Source organism: Rhincodon typus, chromosome 19 (genome assembly GCF_021869965.1).
Source record: "Rhincodon typus isolate 14 chromosome 19, sRhiTyp1.1, whole genome shotgun sequence".
Taxonomy (NCBI): Eukaryota; Metazoa; Chordata; class Chondrichthyes; order Orectolobiformes; family Rhincodontidae; genus Rhincodon; species Rhincodon typus.
In genome coordinates this window covers 37,842,556-37,868,766 of record NC_063350.1, presented here as the reverse complement: position 1 = coordinate 37,868,766, position 26,211 = coordinate 37,842,556, and the positions used below count along the sequence as shown (strand labels likewise).

The following is a 26,211-nucleotide window of genomic DNA, read 5'->3' as shown; positions in this document are numbered from 1 at the left end:
ACTTTGCTTACATTTAGAAATGAAGGTGCACTAATTGAATGTAGAAATCTACGAACAGCATGAGGCAAGTTTCCACAGTCCTTTTCTGCCTGGATCACTTGTTGCTCAAGTGTAGCTGCATTCTGTCCAACCATCTTCACAAAAGTCTACAATAGGAGTTACAAGATCCATAAAATATTTGCTACACCAAACATATAAATTACTATTTTCACCAAAAGTTGCATCAGGGCTCCAGTATTATACAGCTTCACTATTTTGCCCATTATTTCTGGTAAAAAGTAGAATTGTTTGCCTCTAGTTGAAGCATTAATAACAAGACGGTATAGTTTTAAGGTGAAAGACAGAAGGTTAGAGGAAATTTGAGGAGTTTTTTCACCCGGAGGATGGTGGAAATCTGGAATACACTGCTTGGGAGGGTAGTTGAGGTGGGAAACCTCAACCTTTAAAAAGTACTTGGATGAGCACTTGAAATGTCATAACAGTCAAGGTTAATAGGGCAAGTGCTGGAAATTGGGACTAGTGGAGATTTAGAGCTTTTTTCGTTGACATAGACTCAATAGGTCAAAGGGCTTTTCTGTACTGTATGATTCTGTGATTCAAGGTAGGTCAGAACATATGAACAAAGTTTGTGGTGTTCTATATGCATCAATGTAATTTCCATTTATTCATATTCATGTCAGTATAAATGTTATAAATCTTGTATTTAGCACTACTTGGTATTAATGAGGAGAATGTGAAGGAAGAGGGAATAAAAGATTATGGTAGTAGAATTAACTGAGAAAAGATGGAAGGCAACTTCAGTGCAACATAAACACTGGCATGTATTGGTTGGCGAAACAGCCTGTTTTTGTGCTGCATATCCTATTGAAATTTGAAGGCAGATGTTACAGAGATATCTAACAATTTGATATACACAAATTACCTAATTTCTCTACTTTGTTCTGTTGAAGAGTTGCAGTTTGACTCCCATCAACTCTACATTTACAGCAAAATTAATTTTGTATTGGATTTTCTTAATCTTGAAAGAGCAAAAACGGTGAGAGGAGAGTCATGTTTTTTGAGGCTGCAGCATCAACTTTCTGATATCACGGAATCAAACAAGAACACCTATCAACAAAGTAAATCACACAAACCAGGAAGGTCTCAAGTTCAATCTGCAGTCTGCACCAACTTAGTTTATTCACCCAGGAAACGAACAGCAACTGACTTCACTACCAACCAGGAGGAGAACACTACACAGGATCGCAATCCTGATCACAATATCAGAATCCCTGGGTTGAAAAGGGAGAGCAAAAAAAAGTATGTGGGTAGCAGTGGAATCAAGCTCAGCTCCTTATAATGCTCTTCACCTTTTCATGGGTTGCAGGTATAAGTACTGCCAATTTGCACATATGGATACTGGTCAATACTGCAGGTTGTCAGCTATCCCTCGATTACATGGTGAAGTCTAGTCATGGTTGCTAGTGTGGATAATACGGGTAATGACAGAGTTAATAGCAAACTGCACCTTAACAACTAACCAACAACTTCAAAACAATGGAGAGGAGGAAATGCAATAAGAAAAAAAATAGGTTCTCAATTAATTTATCAGTTACTAGAAACTACTTTTCCCTGTGTGTATGTTTGATACCATGTTGTTGATTTTTCAGCTCATTTTACTGAGAGATTCTGAACATAAATTCATTTAGAGGCATTGTATATGTGCACTGAATAATGTCACTGCAGAGACAGAAAAAGAGAGATGGATGAATGAGCAAAGAATCGTTAAATATCAAATTGTAAAAGATTTAACGTACTTCTTGAACCAAAAGATCGTTTCTGTTTAGACGTGTGAAATTTAGAAGCTATTTAAATGTTAAGATGAATATCAACAGATGGATTTACTATGCTTATAAATAACATTGAAGCTGTGTCTTGAATTATTAAGTACAGACAGTAAGGTATAAAATAAATGCCAAAAGATCTTTGCAATTTACAAATGGTTGGTGGTAGAAGGTGAAGTTCTTCTCCAAGCACGCAAGAAAGCCTGCTTTTAGCTTATTACTGCCCTTCAAACAACATTCTGTTTAAAATGTGTGAATTATATTACAGTTGGACAATGGTTGTTTTGCTTTTTGGGTAAATGGTTGTCAGTTCCCAAAGATACTTTCTTCATAGAGATAGCTTAGCAAATGCCATAAACTTAATTTACTTGGTTCAAAGTTCATTACCCTCTCATTGAAAAGGCCATTCTCAAATAAAATATAAAAGTAGTCAGACGTTCAGTCAAACAAGCCTGCTCTGCCATTTAATATGATCATGGCTCATGAAACACTACAATATCTTTGACCCACATAATTTCCAAAACCATTAATACCCCACGCCATTGTTAATCAGAAATCTATTAACCTCTACTTTAAACATACTCAAGGATTGAGCTTCCACAGCCCTCTGGGGTAGAGACTTCCAAAGATTCACAACCCTCTGAGTCAATGAATTTCTTCTCATCTTGGTTCTAACTGGTGTCACCCTTATTTTTAAATTGTGCCTCCTCACTCGAGACTCCCCAACCAGGGGATACATCTTACCTACATCTATCTTATCTATACCTTTAAGTATTCTGTAGGTTTCAATGACATCACCTTTAATTCTTTAAAAGTGTCTAGAACCAGTAGGCACAATTAAAGAAAATAACAGGGATGCCACTTAAGTCTGGTTGAGGATAAATTTATTGATTCAGAGTATTGTGAACCTTAGGCATTCTCTACTACAAAGGGCTACAGAAACTCCATTTTTGAGTATTTTTAAGGTAAGGATTGATAGATTTTTGATCACCAATGGTATACAGGATAGCGAGGTATGTCATTCACGATCATATTGAATGGTGAGGCAGGCTGACTGCGCCTAGTCAAATTCCTACATTCCCATGAATATTATAATATGTGTGCAGTTCCAAAGTATTTCAGCCAAGATGTTTGGCATAAAAACAAAATGACTGGGGAGAGTGGACCGTGAGTGCATTAATGTTATGAAGAAAATGAATAAAGATGTGGGATAAAGATTTTTGGTCCGGTATAGAAATACAGGAATATAAAGTAAAGAAGTTACAAAGCAAAACAACTCAGCTTCCTCAATTTTTACAAGTGTTTTCAGGTTCTTACAATGGTTATCCATGAAGACAATTACACAAAGATTCCTCTAAAAGAATATCAAGAATAACTTATAAAACTACAAATCGTTGTCACATTTCTGAAGTAAGCCTTTCAAGATTTAAATTTCTCTTCAACAAATCTGTCACTTCTCTTTGAACCTCATGGCCAGGGAAATGTAAATGGTGGATGTTTCCATAATGCTTTGGGGCACATCTTCTGCTATCCAAATGAGGTGACTAAATAGTACAGAGCACCTGGCGGTACATCGCTAAAGTGTAATGCTTAATTTGAGAACACTATGCATGGACTTGGAAAAGAACTCATCTGCTTTAGGATTCATGCCAAGTCTCAAGCATGTACTAGCACCAGCACTTGAGATCTACTTTACATTTAGACATTTGGATGTCAGAAATTAAATTCCATCCAGCTGTGACAAGTGCATTTTGAAAAGTTGCAAACCTCCATCTTGTCAATCTTTGCATACACCTTCTTCATTTCCAATGCCTTGACCTTTAGTTGAGGAACATTTTCATCCAGAATTTGCGATGAATCACTTCGAATCTGTCAAAAACAGAAAATTTTGGTTACCTAATGAAGTTATTTTACCCAATCAGAATATGTTTGAGATAATGCTTCATAGAAACATCACTATAATGGTTGACAGAATCAGCCAGGCACCAGGGACAGTTTGCACACTGTCAGCACATGAACCGTTAAGTATTTAAAAATAGCTCTTTTTACAAATTTGTTTGTTAGATATTAAAGTTATAATGTTATATACCCTGGATAACACCATCTATTTTGCTATAAATAGAAGAAAACTTAAATTGAACAGAAGAAAGGTGCAGGAGTAGGCCATTCAACCCCTCCAGCCTGCTCACCATTCAATATGATTCTGGCTGACCATAAAGTTCAATACCCTAATCCCGCCATCTCTCCATATCCTTTGGTCACTTTAGCCACAAGAGCTATATCTACCTCCTTCTTGAAAACATAATGCTTTGGCGTCAACTTCCTATGGTAGTGAATTTCACAGGCTCACCACTCCCTGGGTGAAAAAAATTCCTCCTCATCTCAGTTCTAAAATATTTACCCCTTTACATCCTTTCTGCATCTGACTTGTCCTGTTAGAATTTTACAGGTTTCTAAGAGATTCCCCCCTCATTCTTCTAAATTCCAGTGAATACAATCCTGACTGACTCAATCTCTCCTCATGTGACAGTTCTGCCATTTCAGGAGTTCATTTGGTAAAAGTTCACTGCACTCCCTCTAAAGCTAGAGCATCCTTCCACCGACAGAGACCAAAACTGCATACATTATTCCAGGTGTGGCCTTTTCAATGCCCTGTACAATTACAGCAAGACACCTTTGTTCCTGTAGAAAGAAATACAGTACAATCTTTAAAAGTGGTTTGATGAAACATGCAAATAATAGACATGTGGAAAATTTATGTATACTTTTCAAAAGGAAGAAAGAAACAAGTACTAACTATACAGCATGAATTACTAAGGCTACAGTTCAAGGAGATCTTGATGTATCAGTAGACCTGGCACTTATCAAGTCCAAACGCTGTCCAATGGCAATTAAAAGTAATTGAACCGATACAGAAGACATAGAAATAAAATAAAGAACTGCGGATATGGAAATCTGAAACAAAAACAAATTGCTGGAGAAACTCAGCAGATCCAACAGCATCTCTGGAGAGAAAGCAGAGTTAACATTTCAAGTCCAATGACCCTTCTTCATAACTGTTCAGACCATTCTAAAGAAGGGTCACTTGACTCAAAATGTTAAATGCTTTCTCTCCACGGATGTTGCCAGACCAGCAATTTCAGAATATATGGAGAATGTGCTGCTAAAACCACACACTCTGGTCAGACTGTAAGGACCATGTCTTCTTATTTTTGTTTTTTTTTTAAATTGTGGACTGAAATGAGAAAGAACTGTTTTAAAACCAATGTTTTGAAACTATGACTGCATGTTTTGAAAAGCAAGTCACTCAATACCCAAGCAACCAACTCAAACAAATTTTACTGAGATTACGCCCTCTCATCCTAGACAGTCCCACATGGGGAAACAACCTTTTCGTATATACCCTGTCAAGTCCCCTCAGAATCTTATGTTTCAATGGAGTCGTCTCTCATTCTTGTGGAGTCTAATGTGTACAGGACCAACCTACTTGATCTCTTCTCAAAAGACAGTCCCTCCATACACAGAATCAACCCACTGAACCTTCTCTGGACTGTCTCCAATACCAACATATCCTTCCTTAGATAAGGGGACCAAACCTGTTCACAGTATTCCAGTTGTGGTCTGGCCAGTGCCTTGTATAGATTTGGCAAAACCTCCCTACTTTAAATTACATTCCATTTGAAATAAAGGCCAAGTTTGTATTTGCTTAAAATAAATTACCTGCTGAACTAGCATCTTTTTGAGATTTACGCATGAGGACTCCAAATCCCTCTGTGCTGTAATTTACTATGGTCTTTTTTGGTTGAAATAATATCCAGTTCTTCTATACTTCCTGCCAAATTGCATAACTTCACATTTCCCATATTTATTCCATCTGCTAAGTTTTTGTCCTTTCACTTAACCTGTCTATGTCCCTCTGCAGACTCTTTGAGTCATCCCTACCACTTGCCTTCCCACCTATTTTTGAGTCATCCTCAAACCTGGCTATAGTACACCACTTTTCACATCCAAATCATAAATATATATTTAAATAGTTGTGATCCCAGTGGCACTCCAGTCATTGAAGGTTACCATCCTGACAACTGTCCCCCTTATCCCAACTTCCAGTGTTCTATTACTTTGCCAATCCTCTATTCATGCTAATATACTGCCTCCAACATCACAGGTTCTTACCTTATTACATAGCTTAACCTAACCTTATCAAACGTCTTCTGAAAATGCAAATATATTACATCCACTGTTTCCTCTTTATTATCCTGCTCCATCCAGGTGTTCTTTCCCCTGTCTGTGCGTGTGTGTAAGGGAGAGTGTATGAAAGGATTAGAATTTTAATCAGTAGTGTCATATGCTGATGTTTTATAAGTGTTTACCTTTAGCTACAATTTAATTACTTGTAATAAGTAGTAATTATTGCTCAATACAGAAACCTGGTGTATGCTTTCTATCAAACTGGATCTAGAAATCAGGTAAATTTGGAAATGCATACTTATTTTAAAATCTTAATCTTTCGCCATAAATCTGGGAATAGCAGGGCTTGATTTACAGTGTGCTAGTGAATCTAACAAGACCATAGCTTGAATACAACGATCGCCGACTTAATGGAAAGATTTATATGGTGCAGGTGGTATAGAGAAAATCTACAAAAATGATGGTTTTATCGGAGATCTGGATTAAAAACATAACTAAATGTTTATAGCGAACAGACACATTGTGTTCTTTTACATTGCCTAGAGTTTTTATTGTTGATTTGTAGATTGCATCCTGTAGTTCTGTCCGTTTTCACTTTTCCCATTATTAATGCACAAGGAACAGCCTTTACCATTAATGCTTCATGTTTTTGTGATCACCGCCACTGCATAATCGGTCCCTATTTGGTCAGGCTGCATCTGCCTCTGTATATTTGCAAGAAGTGCTCTCTTTTGGTTATGGCATCAATAAATGTATTGGCCTGAATTTTGAGATCTGCTGCAAAATGCTTCCTCTCTCTTTAATCCCAGCTTTCTTTCCTTTCTTTATTTTGTTTCATACATCATAGTATACTGAATTACATATTTTAACTTATACTTTCTGGAAGAGGGTCTTTCTATATAAATATTTTTCAATCTGGTGGGTTAAGAAAACACACATTGCTTGCCCTCCACCCACAAGCCAGACCCCCTGCAAAGGACAGTGAACTGTTTTATCTGGTTGATGACCTCAACCGCAATGTAGAAGCTCACAGATTCGATGGCCTCTTCTGTATTCTGAGATATCTTTCTTGTGGTTAGTTAGTGAAACATATTCAAAAGGCTGCAAATTTTCTTTAGCAATGTAACAGAAGTATAAAAACCAAGTTATTTGTTAATTTCTCAAGTCCTGAGAAATTATACCCCCATCTCAACTCATTCTGGTTCTACTTAACCGACTTCTACCAATTTCTTTACCATGGACTATGAAGACAATTTGATGTGTCCTTTCCGACATGAACTTTTTAAAAATCTGAGGACCTTAACTGTCTACTGTCTAAATTCTAATAACCTGCAGATTTCTAACCAAACTCTCCTGAATTGGAAGCTATACAAACTCAAGCCTTCCATTGAGCTAACTTGTTCTCTAACCTCCTCCTTGGAGGGCATCTAAACTGGATTCTAAACTTTATCCTGGCATGTTCTGAATTGAATTAAAAATAGCATGTGCAATCCTAGATTCTTTAGAACTGAAAACAAAATTTATGGCCTCACATGTATGCCTTACCTGTCATAAACCCAAAAGTATAAATATCCCTTAAGACCACAAGGGTCTGCAGTCACCTGCTTTCTGACTTTAAAGAACCAGAAGCAGCCAATACCCTTCTGCCTACATTTTGAAATCCAAATTCCAAAATAATATGTTAATACAGTAAATTTTGTTTTAACTGGTACCTTATGAACCAGCAGTCTCGCTAAATGGCAAAAATTATATACCACTAATACAGCAAAGTTTACTGTATTTTTAAAAATTCATTCAAGGGATGAGGGTGTCACTGGCTAGAACAGCCTTTTTTGTCCATCCCTAATTGCCCAGAGGGCAGTTAAGAGTCAACCACATTGCTGTGCACCTGAAGTCACATGTAGGCCAGACTGGGCAAAGACTGCAGTTTCCTTCCCTAAAGGACATTACTGAACCAGATGGGCTTTTTAATGACAATTAACAACGGTTTCACAGTCATCATTAGACTCTTAATTTCAGACTGTTATTGATTTCAAATTCAAGTGTCTGCCATCTGGGTCTCTGGATTAACACAGGCCAGTGATTATACCACTAGGCCATCGTCTTCCCAAATAATTCTGCCCAATTATTAGAATTTTAAAAATTTATTTACCTCAATGTAAATATACATGTTATTCAATCAAATGGCCAAACGAAATATCAACAGTTGATTCAATTTTGAGTCAATTTCTCCTCAAATACCATGATCTACCGCAATGTCCAAGTAGTTAGTTGAAGGTGCGAGTAAGAAGACTCTCTGCCGTTAAGTTTTATTTAAGGCAAAGTTGCATTATTATTGAAGTGATTTATGCTGTAAATAAAGTATAACAGTGATGTGTATATCCTCTGCATTATGTATTTATTACTTAGTGTTTGTTTTTAACATTGATTATGCGGACATCTTGATTATGCGGCATATTTGATCAACCGGCACATTCCTAGTCTCATAGGTGCCGATTTAAAGGAAAGTTTGCTGTATATATTAATTATATACATCTCATCACAATTAGTGCACATCACCATAACCCAGCAATATACTGTATGGAGGTCCTTCTTCATTTAGAACATTGGCCAAACCTGCTGAAAACTCAACACAACACCATGTTCTTTATCGTATTATTTGTTCTTGAAATGTGAATGCTTCTGGCAAAGCCAAGCCCATCTCTAATTGCCCTCAGGAAGGTGATTTTGAGCTGCACCTTGAGCTGCTGCAGGCCATGTTTGAAAATCCCACCTGAATTTATAGGCAGCATTAACTATATACCTCTCATGCATTAGAATATAATTTATCTTTTTTTAAAAAATGAAATAAAATGTATATTTTAACTTTTCCAACGTCACAGAATGATGCAGGAGACAACCATTCGGTCCACTGTAGCAGGCTCTCTAAATGAACATTATCACAGTGCTCAAAAATAGAAGTTGCTGGAAAAGCTCAGTAGGTCTGGCAGCATCGGTGAAGAAAAAATCCGAGTTAACGTTTCGGATCCAGAGACCCTACCTCAGAACTGACCTGCTGAGCTTTTCCAGCAACTTCTGTTTTTGTTCCTGATTTACAGCATCTGCAGTTCTTTCGGTTTTTATTATCACAGTGCTATTCTCTTGCCTTTTCCCTCTAATTGTGCACATGGTTTCTATTCAAATAAATATCTAATGTCTTCCTGAATGAATGCATCAAACCTAAATTGAAACTGCCTTCACTCTTCTAGGCAGTACTTTCCAGACCCTAATTACACATTGTGTAAAATTATTTTCTCATATCGCATTTGCTTCTTTTATAAAACAATTTAAATCTGCGCCCTCTCATTCTCCAATTCTTTTACAAGTGGGAACAGTTTTTCTCCCCGTCTACTCTGTCCAAACCCCACATGACTTTGATATTTTTCTATCAGATCTTCTCTTTGCTTTTTTGCCTCCAAGGAAAAGTTCCAACTTCTCCAATGTATCTTCATAACTGAGACTTTTCATCCCCTGAAACATTCTTGTAAACATTTTCTGCACATTCTCCAAATGTGTTCACTGCCTTCCTAAAGCACCCAGAATTATAAACAATACTCAGCTGAATTCTAATAAGTGTTTTATACAAGTTCAGAATAATCTCCTTTCTCTTGTATTCTACATCTCTATTAATAAAGCCTGAGAAAATGTTTATAAACTGCTGCCTCTGCCCATTTTGTCACCTTAATAATTTTGTTATGGACCAGACCAGAGCCCTCAAAATATTATAAGGCAGCCTAGACACTACCATTTTCTTACTTTAAAGGTAGATATCAAGTTCCAGCTGCGATGCGACTGGTCAAATTATTCAACGTTAAGCAAAACACAATTTATTTATACACTACAGTTAAAATACAAACAAAAGAAAGAGGAATTTAGAACTTAACAGAATGAAAGGTTCAGTACCTATTACTAATTTACTGTTCCACTATAGTAACATCCCATAAACACACCCCTTGGCAAAAAGGCAAATTTAGATACAGATTCTTACATGCAGTTCTCCAATCCAGGAGGAAGAAACATCAACAGCAAATTCAGAAAGTGTTGCAGCCAAGAGAAATTTACTGAAGCTTCCTACTCTTTTGAGACCCAAAAAAGCTTCTGATGTTACTAAAAAAACATCAAAACCCAGAAATTTGGATCTTTGACAACTGGCCACACCCATTCAGGTGAAGAGGAGATCTGATAGAAATTTTCAAAGACCTAAAGACCTTAAGTCATCTTCAGGTAGCTTGTTTGGTACCTCTGCCTTACAACCTATCTTCAAAAAGAAACAGGACAAAATAACCTTTTAAAGTGACAGCATTATCATAATTTAAGCATATACATCCAAGTCTGTCTTTTTCTTTACACCCTTCAGAGTAGTATCCTTAAGTCTCTCATGTTCTTCGTATCAAAACGTATCACCTCATACTTCTCTGTTTTGAACTTCTACCTACTCTACCAATTGTCAATGTCCTTCTGAAGTACTATACTGTCCATAAGACCATAACACATGGGAGAAGAAGTAGACCATTTAGCCCATCGAGTCTGCTCTGCCATTCAATGAGATCATGGCTGATCTGATAATCCTTAACTCCACTTTCCTGCCTTTTCCTTTTGATTCCCTAACTATTAAAAATCTGTCTGTCTCAGCCTTGAATATACTTATTGACTCAGCCCTCTGCGGTAAAGTGTTCCTCAGATCAACTACCCTTCCTCCTCACAATTCTTCCAAATTCTGTATTTTCCATGAACACTGAAACTGTTCTTTGTGCACCAACATCTAGTTCATTAATGTATATCAGGAAAAGCAAGGATTTAAATTCCAATCGCAGGGAACTCCAAACCCACCTCCACCCAAAAAAAACCAATTAACTAGTACTCTGTTACTCATCACTCATCCAATTTGTATTCGTGGTATTTCTGTCACTTTTAATCAACAAGTTCTAGAATTGTTCTCAAATCGATGATGTGGCACTATATCATACACCTTTGTACACCACATCAACAGCATTATCCTCATCGCCCTTCTCTGCTCAAACTTCATCAAAACAAATCCAGTAAATTAAACAATTTACCTTAAGAATTTCATGCTAGCTGTCTTTAATTGACCTACATTTGTCCATTAAACGATTAATTCTGTCCTGAATTATTGTTTCAAGAAGTTTCCCATCACTGCATCTGTAATCACTAGGTTTATCCTTGTACACTTTTTTAAATGAAGGCATTATGTTTGCAATTGTCCAGTCGTCTGGTGATTGGCAGGTGTTTTTTCCCTAGAGTGGGGGATTTCAAGACTACAGGGTCATATTTTTAAGGTGGGAGGAGAAAGATTCAAAAAAGGACATGAGAGGCAACATTTTCACACAGAAAGTGGCTCGTGTGGAATGAACTTCCAGAGGAAATGGTGGATGTGGGTACAGTTACAATGTTTAAAAGACATTTGGATCAGCACAACCTCTGAGTATAATGAAGACTGAAAAATTATGGCCAGTGTCTCCGCAATTTCTTCAGTAAATTGGATGCATTTCATCGGTCCCAGTGCTTTGTTGGCTTTGAGTATAGATAATCTATCCAATGCTGCCTCAATTTTGGCTCTAGTGACTGAATTTCCTTTTCCATCATCAAGACTTGTATAGCATCTGTTTCCCTTGTAAAGGGATATGCGAAGTATGCATTTAACTTCTGCTTTCATGTCTTAATCCCCTTTTGGTCCCTAATCAGCTCCTTTTACCACCCGGATACTATTTATATGCATAGAGAAGGCTTTCGGATGTCCTTTTAATCCAATCTCTTTTCATAATCCCTCCTTGCTTCTCTTATTTGCTTTCTCACCTCCTTTTTGAACCTTCCATAGTCAGCCAAATTGTCAATTGTAATTTCTACCTGACATCTGTCAAAAGCACTGTTTTTCTTCTTTTATCTTAATTGCTATCTCCTCTTCAATTCAGGTAGCTCTAAATTTGTTTGCCCTATTTTTCTCTTTTGAGGAAATACACCTAACTACTTCCAAATCATCTCTTCTTTGGAGGAAATGCATTGTTCAGCTAGTTTCTCCTGCTAATGTTTGGCTCCAGTTTATCCGGTCCGGCTCTGTTCTTCTTATTTTGGATTGTACATTTTTCTTTTCCACAGTCATCCTAAACCTTATGAGAAAATGATCACTGTTCCTTAAATATTCTGTTTAAACAAAAATATTGAAATACTTACCATCTCAAGCATTGCACAAAATTCATCCAGTCTGATTAACATTTCTTCAATGCTCTCATCAAGTTTCTTGGCCTACACAAGAAAAAGACACAAAGCACAAGCATGAGCCCACAATGATAAGTTGATATTAAAATCATATTATTTATTATTATCCTATTCAGTTTCTATTCTGTTACAGGGTGTAGTTATAGAGTCATACAGCATGGAAACAGACCCTTCAGTCCAACCTGTCTATGCCAATCATAAACCCTCAAGTGAATGAGTCCCACCTGCTGGCACTTGTCCCTACATCTCTCCAAACCCTTCTTATTCATGTGCTTATCCAAATGTCTTTTACACATTGTAACTATACCCATATCCACCATTTCCTCTGGAAGTTCATTCCACACGAGCCACTCTCTGTGTAAAAATGTTGCCTCTCATGTCCTTTTTTGAATCTTTCTCCTCCCACCTTAAAAATATGCCCCTAGTCTTGAAATCCCCCGCTCTAGGGAAAAAACACCTGTCAAACACCATCTCTATACACATCATGATTTTATAAACCTCAGTAAGGTCACCCCTCAACCTTCTATGCTCCAGGGAAAAGTCCCAGCCCATCCTTTCCTTATAAACCAAAATGCTCCATTCCCAGCAACATCCTGGTAAATCTTTTCTGAATCCTCTCCAGCTTGATAATATTGTTCCTATAATAGGGCGACCAGAACTGGGCACAGTACTCTAGAAGAGGCCTCACCAACGTCCTGTACGACCTCAACATGACATCCCAACTCCCAACCTCAAAGGTCTGAGCAATGAAAGCAAGTGTGCTAAATGCCTTCTTAACCACACTATCTACATGGGATGAAACTTCTAAGATCTATGGACCTGAACCCCTTAGTCTCGCTGCTGTACAACACTACCAAGGCCCTACTTTTAATTGTATAAGTCCTGACCTTGTTTGTTTTACCAAAATGCAATACCTCTCATTTATCCAAATTAAACTCCATCTGCCACTCCTCAGCTCATTGACCCAATTGATCAAGATCTCTTTGTAATGTTGGATAACCTTCTTCACTGTCCACTATACCACCAACATTGGCATCATCCACAAACTTACTAACCATGTTCGGAAGGGTACTGCAGGATTTTGATCCAGCAACAGTAAAGAAATGGAGATATATTTCCAAGTCAGTATGGTGAGCGGCTTGGAGGGGAACTTGCAGGGGATGGTGTTCCCATGTAACTGCTGCCCATGTCCTTCTAGATGCAAGTGGTCGTAGGTTTGAAAGGTGCTGTCTAAGGATCTTTGATGTATTTCTGCATCTTCAGTGCAGCGCCCATTGCCTCAGCACTGATCCTCTGACAATGTGATGCGCCTTCAGCACTGACCCTTCGACAGTGCGGCGCTGATGATCTGTGGGAAGCTGTTGGAACTACATCTCCCAGATTATGCGAATATATTAATAACGTTATATCCTGGATAAAAGGGAACTTGACCTGCATGGTACATAGACGTTAAACAAAATTAACAAGGATTTTCTTTGTCTACTTGTTCTGGGGATAATAGTGTCACTGACAAGGCGATTAATTGCCCGCGCTCGATTGTCCATGAGAAAATGGTCGTAAGCCGATTTCTTCTTCTTCTTCAGTACAGGGATATAGGTATTGCTAGGTAGGCCAGTATTTATTGTCCATTCCTAATTGAACTGTGAGGCTTGCTAGGCTATTTCATTGGGTAGTTAAAAGTCAACTGCATTGCCTTGGGGTTGGAATTGCATGTAGACAAGACAGGGTAAGGATACAGTTCGGCGTTGATGAAAATCAACCAAGCAGCTGGTTGCCTTGATACCAGTTTCTAATTCCGGACTTTTTTTTAAAATGGAATTCAAATTTCAGCATCTGCCATGTTGGGATTCAAATATATATCCCCAGAATATTAATCTGGGACTTTGGATTACTAGTCCAGAATCACGACCACTACATCATTGCTTCCACCAGAAGTTACGGGACCTTTAAGGAATAAGTCATAAATGAGGGCTTACCATTGTATTTGATCATATGTAATGTGTAAATTAAACTGTCCCTTGCTATCCCATAATGCTTTCTTGTTATAAAACCTTAAATTAGAGAGTCTGATCCATGTCCTTTACAGATGCTTTTTTTTTTGAAAAAGAATTCTCTTTAAAGAACTTTAAAGATATCTAAGTTATCATATAAAGAAGGCTTTTGATAGAAGGAATAAAGGTATGGTTGGATAACTTACCTTTCACGATCCCAAAATGTATAGTAAAATACGAATTCACCATATTTGCCAATGGACAACCCAGCTATTGGGAACTTAAATTTCAAAATGACAGACTTTGTAATAATGGAAAGAGATTAGCCTAATTTGGCCAATACCTTTTTGAAAGGACTGTAAGTAAAACACCTACATAACATGGATTTATCTTCAAAAGTATGGGACAACTTGCTTTTGTCATTTTAATTATCTCTTATTAAAAGAAGGCGAACCCAATGTCCTCATTGGGGGAAAAAAGAAGTCAGTTCAAAACGAAAAAACTTACTGGTGTACCTTATCCATTCCATTACATCACTTATTTACTGATATTTTAGCACTTCATATCTAGTGCAGAGACAATGACAGGTGGATAAAAGATAAACAATTGGGATCGCGTCACCACTTGTGTTATAACAAGCATTGTCACTATAGTTTACTGTTACTAACAAAAAATCTACATCTGGGTCTTAAGCATGATATTTGCAAGCAATCAAACTGACAGCTGCTAGAAACTATTATTTATTTTTCCTGAATCGTTCTCTCTCTGTTTGAAATAATTATTGAGTAAGAATCCATTGTAGCTTCATAAACTTTCAGATTTTTGGACATAAGGGAGATTTGATTTGTGTTATGATCCCAGCCCTTGGTAATACTGACCCCAGGCGGAAACCTGGCTGGATAGAGATTAACTTAGTTTTTTTAAAAAAAATTATCATAGAGGTCAGTTACTGAACACATTCTCAAGAATATGCAGATGTACATTTAACACAAAGAACAAACATTTTTTAAACATCAATAGTGGGAAAACTGATGAAGGCCATAATACGGTATAAGGTATATATACACTTACAAGGAAAAATAAGTTAATACTTGACAGTCAACATAGCTTTGTCAAGAGCAGGTCATGACTGACAAACTTAACAGAGTTCTTTGATAAGCTAAACAGGCAGTGGATGACAGTACTGTTGTGGATGCTGTACATTGGGACTTCCAGAAAGCATTTGATACTGTGTCACATGGCAGATTGGTTAGCAAATTAGAAGTATCTGTGATTGATGGGTCTTTGTCAGCATGGATTAGAAGTTGTCTTAAAGACAGGAAACAGCAGGTAGGTATAGATGGGCATTTCTTTGATTAGAGCCAAGTTGAAAGTGGGATTCCCCAAGGATTGGTGTTGGGACCCTTGCTTTTTCTGATTTTATGAAATATTTGGATATGAGTATTGAGGCAAATTCCCTAAATTGGCAGATGAAACTAAGCTAGGGAAAACAGTGAATTGTGAAGATGATGCTGAGTGACTTCAGAGGGACTTTGACAAGTTGGCCAAATGACCTGGCAGATGAATTTCAATGCAGAGAAATGTAAGGTAGTGCATTTTGGTAGAAGAAACACAGAGATACAATACAGGTGCAATGGTACAACTTTGAGGGCAGAACATGAGCAGAAGGACCTAGGGTTCATGTGCATGGTGCCCTGAAGGTGGCCAGGCAAGCTGAAGCACTTGTTGAGAAAGTTTAAAAGGATCCTTGGCTTTATAACAGAGGCATTAAGCATAATAACATGGAAGTGATGCTAACCTCTACAAATCACTGGTCAAACCACATTTAGAGTATTGAAGGCACCTTATTTAAGGAAGGATATGAAAGCCCTGGAGAGAGTTCAAATGAAATTTATTAGGACGATACTAGGAATGAAAGATTTTAGATACAAGATTAGAGAAATTAGGCTTATTTTCGTTGTAACAGAAGATTATGGTGACCTTATTGAGGTGTTCAAAATTATGAACAATTTTAACAGGGTAAAGAAAGACATTCTGTTTCCACAAGTCAGTATGCCAGCATCTAGGGATCACAATTTCATGACTGTCAGCATATGACAACTAGGACTGAAGTGAGGAACAACTTTTTTATGCAAAGAATTGTTAGGATTTGGAATGCACTGCCTTGGAGAGACGTGGAGGTGGATTCCACAGGAAGCCCCATTGAGAGCTGGATATAAATTTGAAAGAGATGAATTCATAGAGCTACAGAAATAGGGTCGGAGAATAGGACTGCCTGAGTAGCTCTTTTGGGAGCCAGTACAGACAGGATGGGTCAAACAGCCTCCTTCTGTACTGTAAAATCCCACAGATTCTACAATTCTAAGGAGAAAAAGGCCTGAATTATATTGCAAGAGACAAAAAGGCTGGAAAGATTTCATTTTGAACACCAGAAAAGGATTCCAGCTACCCCTTTTATGTCAGGAATAATATCCTTACAAATAATGTCCTAGCAAAGATTTGCCACCATCACCACATCAAGACTTCTTGCTCCGGCTGGCACAGCTGCAACAAGTTTCCTTCTGGTGAACTTCTGTGTATTCACTTGCTATTCTTGTTTCCTTCCGCTGATACCTCTGCCCAAGACATTGAAAGCAAGCTGCAAACTGAATTCACGGTTACATTAACTTCAGAGAAAACGCGACTCAATTCCCAGTAGTCTTGCAGAATTTCCTACAAGTATGTTGAACAATTCGCTCTCTGGCACACCCAGACAATCACTGACTCCCTTCTGGATTTTTCTTTATCTGTGTCTCCCTTGGCAACAGGAGTTCTATTTTATTTAATGCAGTAAATTACAACCCCCATCTGGGTTTGTAAAAGCATATCAAAAAGCTTGAAATATAAATGGAAATATTCTTCATCTTGACAACAAAAAGGAAGAAAATAATGTGATGCAAACTATAAGATTCATGTATATTTTTTTAAAATCATTGTTAATTTGAATTTATGGTTTTTGAGTTAATAACAGGTGGGTTTTCTTAGAGTCTAAAGTTAATTATTTTGTAGCTATTTCTGTTGCCATGGTGATTTATTTTAAAACAATTTTAAGGCTTGGCTTTAGAGCGGCTGGATTTTGTGTACCACAAATGCACTTTTGTTTTCTTCTAGTTTGTGTTGTGACCCAGCAAAATAAATAAAGGGGTCTTAAGGCTTGTTAGAAACATCTGGAACTTGCTTTTTTCAAGCTTAAGTGAAACACACATAGGGTTGAGGGGTAGACTTTCACGCGGGAGAGTCCAGTAAAGCTTGGATTACAATAGCTGTATAGACCGATGGTCCTGAATAGGGCAGAATACATTGTGAACTAGGCTACCTTAGAGTGTGTAGTTAGTGTTAGTCCAAGACTAGAAGTGCTGGCATAAACCCTGAAGAGGTTACTTAAAGCTGAATACATTTAAGCAGGTGTGAGAGAGCGCAAGGAAGAAGCTATTTACATTTCCAGTCTAAAAGCTGAAGTCACAAGTGACTTAACTATACCGAGGTATTAGATACAGGACTCTATTGTGAGTATTGAATGAATGGTGTTCTGGGTACTGTACCAGAAGTGTGTTTTGGGTACTGTACAAACATTGTTTTGTTTCTTTTCAAAGGAATGCTTGGGGATTAATGGGATTATATTTTTACTGTGTTTAAAAATCTTTGAATTTGTATGATGGTTTTGTTTATTCTATTTCATTTTCATTTCTTATGTTAATAAACCTTTGTTTTATTGTTAAAGCAGAATTTGCAGCAGTGGTCACTTTGTAAAAACCAAAACAAATCATATTATGAAAGATCCAGTCAGGTACCTGTCTGGTAATTACATCAGCCAGATCACAACCATAACAAATGAGTTAAATACACATTAATTTGCAATTTTATTAAATATCATGTTAGAACTGACTGTAAATTACCTTTTTACAGATATAAGATTCTAGTAAAATGCCATTAGATCATGACACTGACAGTAAATAAAGTGCAAAAGAGAACGGCTTTACATTTGTTTATACTATTCGGATATTAGCATGATTACACATACAGAATTCAGGAAAGCTATTTAAACATGTGTACATTTACGTAGTTACAAATGACTAAGTCTTCAAGTTCTTTATTTGATGTGAAGAACAAAGAGATCCCGTGGTTGTGAAAGGTGCAATGTAAGAACAAATTTTCTTTTAACTCTTCCATAAACTTAGTGGAAAAATATATACTGGCATGAATTGGGTATTAAACCATTCATTATTTTTATCTATACTGCACTGCTGACTGTAGTAATGCGTACAAGTTAAATGAATGCAGTTTCAACTTTCAGACGTGATATCATGTACAGATAAAGTCAATGACAGTTGGGCATGGAACAGAAACAAAACATAACAATGAAAATAAAATGTATGCTAAACATAAAACTAAAAAAAACCCATCAGCACTGCAATAAATCCATTATCCTGAGAACGGCCCAACCTTTTCCACACAGGAACACAACAAATACCAGAAATTCTGTCAGGAGAAATTGTAGGTTCGGAACCCACAATTTGGTGATACTGCACATAAGTGTTCCAGAACACTTAATTTATTAATGCATAGGTAGGGGAGGCAGAGACAGTAGTAGGAAAAGGTAGACTAATTAGCATCAAATCCGTAATAAACAATCTAAGAGTCCAATTTGCAGAAGGGGTATAGATAGATTTGTCAAATCTAGATAATTTTAAACTAAAATGACAATTAGAGGGCTAACTTTTCTGCATTTAAATATGGCAACTTCTATCCATAAATGCACACTCTGTAGGAAAATTGTTTCACTTTACAAATTTGCAGATATTTACAACTTGCAATTTACACTCAATATAAAATCAACATTGAGCTTCAAATTAGTGTAAAAATGTGAGTTTTCATACATCTATATTCATTATTCAGTAATTCCCAGTGGAATAAGAACATGACTATAGATTTTCTGCAATGCATACTGTTATATTCATTACTATATCCAGTTATAATCACTGTTTATGGAAATATAGTTGTTATATACAATGTTACACAATTTGGTAAAATGTATAACCTGCATATAAAGTACATTTATTTTAACATGTGGAAATAAATCAGATTAAAATTATTCTTATAACAATGGTTTCCTATTTCTGACTTTATATAAGAAGACTTGATATTGTGTGACTATTCACACTTGAAACCTAGCAATCTTCAAGCACTACTTACAGCATTTGATTGCAGTCAGGAAAGCATGGAAAATCTGATGCCTTGAAAAGCAGTATAAGGAATGCCACCTTCCATGAGGTAAACAGATAGATAGGCAGCTGGGAAATATGCACCCAAAGGGGTTATATTAAGCAGACTTCAAAAGGTTGAAATCAGAAACACGAGTTTCTGTATTCAAGTTTATCAAACTGACCGCAAGAAACAAGGAATACTGCGCTGATGGCCGGAATGATCTTAGGGCTTTGGCCCTCATTAAAGATAAAGATAATGCCATAATAGGCAGTATCTTAAACTAAATGTTGCGGTGTCATTGAGTCCTACAGCACAGAGACAGGCCCTTTGGCCCAAATGGGTCCATGCCGACCAAAATGTCCATCCACGCTAACCCCATTTCCCTGCATGGCCCATATTCTTCTAAACCGTTCCTAACCATCTATTTGTCCAAATGCTTTTTAAATTTTGTTAATGTACCTGCCTCAACCACTTCCGCTGGCAGCTCATTCCATATGCATATCACCCTCCGTGTAAAAAAGCTGCACCTCAGGTCCCCATGTATTCTTTCCCCCTTTACCTTAAAGTGATGTCCTGTAGTCCTCGATTCCCCAAAGCTGGGAAAAAGACTGAATGCGTTCAACCTATCCACGCCTCTCATGATTTTATACACTTTTATAAGATCTCCCCTCAGTCTCCTACCCCGTAAAATAAAAAGTCCTAGCTTGTCCATACTCTCCCTATAACTCAGTTGCTCGAGTCCTGGCAACATCCTTGTAAATTTCTTCTGCACTCTTTCCAGTTTAATAACATCCTTCCTATGGCAAAGTGACTAAAACTGAACACAATACTCCAACTGCGGCCTCAGCAACGTCCTGTACAACTGCAACATAACTTCCAACTTCTGTACTCAGTGCCCTGACTGATGAAAGCCAGCGTGCCAAACACCTTCTTCACTGCCCTGTCTACCTGTGACTCCACTTTCAGAGAACCGTGCACCTGAACTCCAAGGTCCCTCTGTTCCACTACACTCCTTAAGGCCCTACCATTCACCATGAAACTTCTACCTTGATTTGACTTTCCAAAATGCAACATCTCACACTTATCTATATTAAACTCCATTTGCCATTTCTCGGCCCACTTCCCCAGCTGATCAAGATCCTGCTGCAATTTCTGATAACCTCCTTCACTGTCCAAGACACTGTCTACTTTAGTGTCATCTGCAAACTTACTAATCATGCCTTGTACAGTCTCATCCAAATCATTGATACAGATAACAAACAACAATGGGCCCAGCACTGACCCCTGAGGCACACCGCTAGTCACAGGCCTCCAGTCCGAGAAGCTTCCTTTGACTATTATGCTCTGCTTCCTATCATCAAGCTAATTGTGTATCCAATTTGCCAGCTCTCCTGGATTCCATGCGATCTAACCTTCTAGAGTAGCCTACCATGTGGAACCTAACAAAGGCCTTACTAAAAACCACATAGACTTTGTCTACTGCCCTGCCCTCATCAACCTTCCTGATCACTTCATCAAAGAACTCTAACAAATTGTGAGGCATGATCTCCCACGCATGAAGCCATGCTGACTACTCCTAAATCAATCCCTGTCTTTCTAAATGCATATATATCCTATCCCTCAGAATCTTCTTAAGTAACTTACCTACCACAGATGTTAAGCTTACTGGTCTATAATTCCCAGGTTTTTCTTTGCAGCCCTTCTTGATAAGGGCACAACATATGCTACCCTCCAGTCTTCTGTGACCTCACCTGTGGCTAATGATGATGCAAATATATCAGCCAGGGCCCCCCACAATTTCTTCTCTAGCCTCTTGCAGAGTTCTTGGATATATCTGATCAGGACCAGGAGATTTATCTACCTTCATACATTCTAATACTTCCAACACTACCTCTATTGTGATATGGACTGTCCCCAAGATATCACCACTAACTTCCCATGTTCCCAAATCTACATGTCTTTCTCCACGGTAAAAAGAGGAGAAGTATTCATTGAGGACCTCACCCATCTCCTGCAGTTCCATACATATATGTCCACTTTGGTCCTTGAGAGGTCCTATTCTCTGTCTAATTATTCTTTTTCCTTTAATATGCTTAAAGAATCTATTTGGATTCACCTTAATCTTCTCAGCCAAAGCTATCTCGTGTCCCCTTTTCACCGTCCTGATTTCCTTCTTCAGTAAGCTCCTGCATCCTCTCTGCGTCTCCAGGAATTCCCTTAATCCCAGCTGCCTGTTTCTGATCCATGCCTCCTTCTTTTTTCTTGTAATATATCTCATCATCCAGGGCTCCTTACTCCTGCCAACCTTGCTGTTCACCCTCACAGGAACATAAAGATCTTGAATTCTAGCTATCACATTTTTAAAGGCCTCCCACTTGCCAGAGGTTCCTTTGTCAGCAAACAAACTACTGCAATCAACCCCTGCAAGCTCATGTTTAATTCCATCAAAATTCGCCTTGTCCCAATTTAGAACCTGAATTCCATCAAAGTTCGCCTTTTTTGGAACTAATTATAAATGGTTAGGAACACCTGTAAATGAAGCTTTCAAACAATATTTGCACTATTAATGATATAATGTCTTATTATGCTTTTCCAAACAAGGGGGATGCATGCTATAGCACATTGTTTAATTAACCGTTTTACAAATATTATTTAATAGAATAGTTCTTTCAAAAGCAATCAACAAATCTTACTTAAAAACTTACTTCAAGATTTTGAAATTTGCATCAAATACATATTTTCAACCATTATATTTTCAAAAGTCTCATACTGTAGGACAAAAAAATGAATCAGCAACATTAAACAATTAATTGAATTTTAAATAAAATAATTAAAAACAGAAAGTTTAAGTGTTTTAAGTTTTTGTATTTAAATAATTGGTTCAGATATCAAACTGGTAGCTCCAGTTGCAGGATTTTTACAGTACAACTCGACATTAGCAAAACTGAAGGCCACTAGTTCAGGTCTTGCTCAGGCTAATTCAGGGCTTGCCACTGGCACAAACATACTATTTTTCTGGCTGTTTGCTGAGGCTTAACCAAATGCTGTGCATTCTCAAAGTTATGTTTAATCTTAAGCTTTCCCGTTGACCAAGTTTGGCTTCCCTTATCTATGAAACATATGGCAATTCAACATACTTCATCTCTTCGGCCCCGTCATTCGTGCCTTCATCACGGCTACAATTGAATTCTCTCAGTGACCGTTCCTGTGCCACAAACTTCATCACCCATGGCCTTACTCATATCAATTAGCTCCTGCTGCCCATTGGTTTTGCTTCAGCCCACCTGATCTGGAAATCCTCTGACCATATATCCAGTTCAGCATCTCTGTTATCAAATCCTGCTTCAGTTCTGCAGAAGGGTTACCGAACCCAAAACGTTAACTCTGCTTTCTCTCCACAGATGCTGCTGGACCTGCTGAGCTTTTCCTGCCATTTCTGTTTCATTTTCTGCTTCTTTTATTGCTTTCTTTCTTCCATCCTCACCAGCTATGTACCCGTGCCCACTGTTCAAAAACACTTGCAAAAATTTACTATTGAGTTAATTATGCTTGGGTCTTCCAATTCCTTCCCTTAAACTTCTTATCCTCTGCCCAACATCCACCTTACTCTAACTGTTTAATGCTTTGAGAGTACAGGTCTAAAAACAACCATTTTACTAAGGTTTCTGAAGTGTCCAAGGAGGTCAAACGATTTCTGCCAAAGCTCCTCTAAAACCAGATTTGCCATTTCAGTTAATCCCATTGATTGTCAAATTTAAGTCTATGAACAAGAAGTAAAACAATTGCAGAAAACAGACAGGTGAATGTTCAGGTGTGTGAATGCTTTAGCACGACTATCAGATATTCCTGATGGACTAATATTATCTGTAACATCTCGCAGAAAAGGCCTGCTCATCAAAAACATCAGCTTTTTTCCACATTTCCAACATGCCTACTGTGTTTCTCACATTTTCTGTTTTCCAACTATTATGAAAGTACCTTCTCCAGGAGTCTCACACCTCTGGTATTCACTCAAATAGAAAGACTTGTGTTGATATGCAAGTTATCCCTCATCGCTCTAGACTTGGTTGCAGCCTTTGACTGTAATCTGGCTTGATGGGATTATTTTTTCTAGACCCATTCTTAACTACTGTAACCATAGAAAGAGTATTATTTGTAATATCCACTCTTCCTGCTATCTCTGTGTTGGCCAAGGATCTATCCTTGGGCCATCTTCTAAACGCCACTTACATGATCCCCTTTGATGACATCCAAAAGCACAGCATTAATTTTCACATGTACACTGGCAACACTTAGTCCTACATTGTTTCCAATTCTTGATTCCTAACTGAATAGGTTGCTTACCTGACATCCACCACCAGAAAAGTACAATTTCTTCCAAGTAAAAATTAGTATTTACATTGTAAGTACCAATTCAATTAAATATTGAAAAGATTTAAGATATGTCATTGGTTCCCACTTCAAATCCCATTCCCCCTCTCTCTGGCAATAATCCTAGCCCAGACGGTTAGCGACAGGGTGTAATATGACCCTGAACTAAGCTTTCAAACAAACAAGCTGTGTCATCACCAAGACCCCGAGTTACAACTTCTGTAATACGGTACAACTTCATCCCTGCTGCAGCTCCCATTCAACTATCACCCCATGCTTACTGACCTACAATGGCTTCACGTCAATGGCTATTTTGATAAAATTCTCATCATTGTTTTCAAATCCCTCCATAGTCTCATCACTCCCCATCTCCATAATCTCCTCCACCTCCATAATCATCTAAGATATGTGTTCATCTAATTCGAACTTAAAATGCTCCATCACTGGTGCACATCATTAATTGGGTAGCCCTAAACTCTTGAATTCCCACCGTACACATTTTATCCCCTACGATAATTTTTTCTTAAAGATGCTCCTCAAAACCTACTCCTTTATTTTTGACTGTCCTGTTGTGTGGCTCAGTGCGATACTTTACTTAAAATATTCCTGTGAAAGCAATTTGGAAATTTTATAATATTAAATGCGTTATGTCAATATTTGTTGTTAATAATTTTGCAGCACCTTTACAAACTTCTAGTTGTGCTATAGGGCTTTAAACATTTTTAATTCTAATCACTGTTGTAATGTTGCAACCAATTAGTGCACCAAGGTCCCACAGCAGTGAGATAATGAAGTGTGAAGCTGGTGGAACACAGCAGGCCAGGCAGCATCAGAGCAGGAAAGTTGATGTTTCGGTCGGGACCTTCTTCAGAAATGGGGAGGGGGAAGGAGGCTCAGAAATAGAGAGAGAAGGAAGGTGGAGCTGGGGAAGGTAGGTGGAATGGTGATAGTTGAGTGCAGGTAGGGAATGGTGGGAATTAGTCAGTGGGATGGGTGGGGCGGATAGGTGGGGGAGAAGACAGGTTGTGTCAGGTCAAGGAGGTGGGGATGAGAGGGAGGGTTGGTCATGGAATGAGGCCACCTATCCGCTCCTCCCACCTCACTGACCAATCCCCACCACTGCCTACCTGCACTCACCTAACACTGCCCCACCCCTCCTCTCTGTTTATTTCCCAGCTCCCTTTCCCCTCCCACATTTCTGATGAAAGGTCCTGACCCAAAATGTCAACTTTCTTGCTCCTTTGATGCTGCCTGGCATGCTGTGTTCCTCCAGCTTAACACTGTGTTATCTCTGACTCCAGCATCTGCACTTCTTGCTATCTGTGAGATAATGAAGGACCAGTTTACCTGTGTTTAACCTGTAGGGTAACTGTCCTATCAAATATATTGTAAATCCACAATAATGCTAGAACTGCAGTATAAAAATCACCTTCAAGATCTTTACACCAGAAGGATGAAATAAATGTCGTTGGCATTTTAGATCATTGATGACTGCTACGAGCGAAACTGTACAGATGTCTGATTAGGACCAGAACATTTTTGCATGGTATTCTAACTTTCAACCTAATGCAATTAAAGACAAACTACACGAGATCACAAATATTGCTTTTATATCAATATATTAATTCTTTTTAAGTTATGAGCTCTACTAAATTAATACTTTAAGATGGATGCTGAATTCATCCCGAATGGGCTCTGACTGCTTGCACCTACCTCCGGACAGGGATCAGCTCCCAGAGACGCCGCCAGTTCCTGTGCACTCTCTTGCATCACCCAGCTCTGCACTGGCTCCGTCTCCGAGCCCGGGCTCCCGCTCCCTCCGGCAGGCCCGACCAATGGCCCCGAGCCCGGGCTCCCGCTCCCTCCATCAGGCCTGATCACTAGTTCCGAGCCCGAGCGTCCAGCCGCTCGCTGCTTATCCACCTCCACCTCCACCTCCTGATCCATAAAAACTGCCGATTTCCAAACGCCTCCCGACCTCTTTGCCGGTTACCTTGGTGACAGCGATAATGCCTCAAACACGTTCGACACTATTAACCCAACACTGTCCCTCCGAGCTTGCAGGCGGCGCTATGACTGAGACAGGGAGGGTAGCGACAGCCTGCAGGCGGCGCTATGAGTGAGATAAAGGCGAAATGATAGTTGTAGGTTGGAGGTCGAATTATAGAGACTCATTCCAGGCGTTAAGTGATATTGAAAACCACTTAGAACCTCCCATGTCCTAGATGCAAGACAATTGAGAGAAGAATAGTAGTGGAAAAGAAGAACGACGTACTCAAGAAAAGCAACCGATTATCTTCTGAAGAAGGATCACTAAATTC

General features: G+C 38.3%; 1 protein-coding gene across 1 annotated transcript in view; it reads right to left on the bottom strand.

The window, feature by feature from the left end:
* Positions 1–25,959, bottom strand: part of LOC109913417 (breast carcinoma-amplified sequence 4) — a 29,470-nt gene extending 3,511 nt beyond the window's left edge. The window contains exons 1-4 of the mRNA XM_020512925.2: positions 25,604–25,959; positions 12,240–12,311; positions 3,591–3,692; positions 12–146 (exon numbers count right to left, since the gene is read on the bottom strand). Of these exons, the coding sequence (XP_020368514.2) occupies positions 12–146; positions 3,591–3,692; positions 12,240–12,311; positions 25,604–25,837 (543 nt within the window). The 5' untranslated portion in view covers positions 25,838–25,959. The remainder of the gene's footprint in view (positions 1–11; positions 147–3,590; positions 3,693–12,239; positions 12,312–25,603) is intronic.
* Positions 25,960–26,211: the final 252 nt, after the last annotated feature.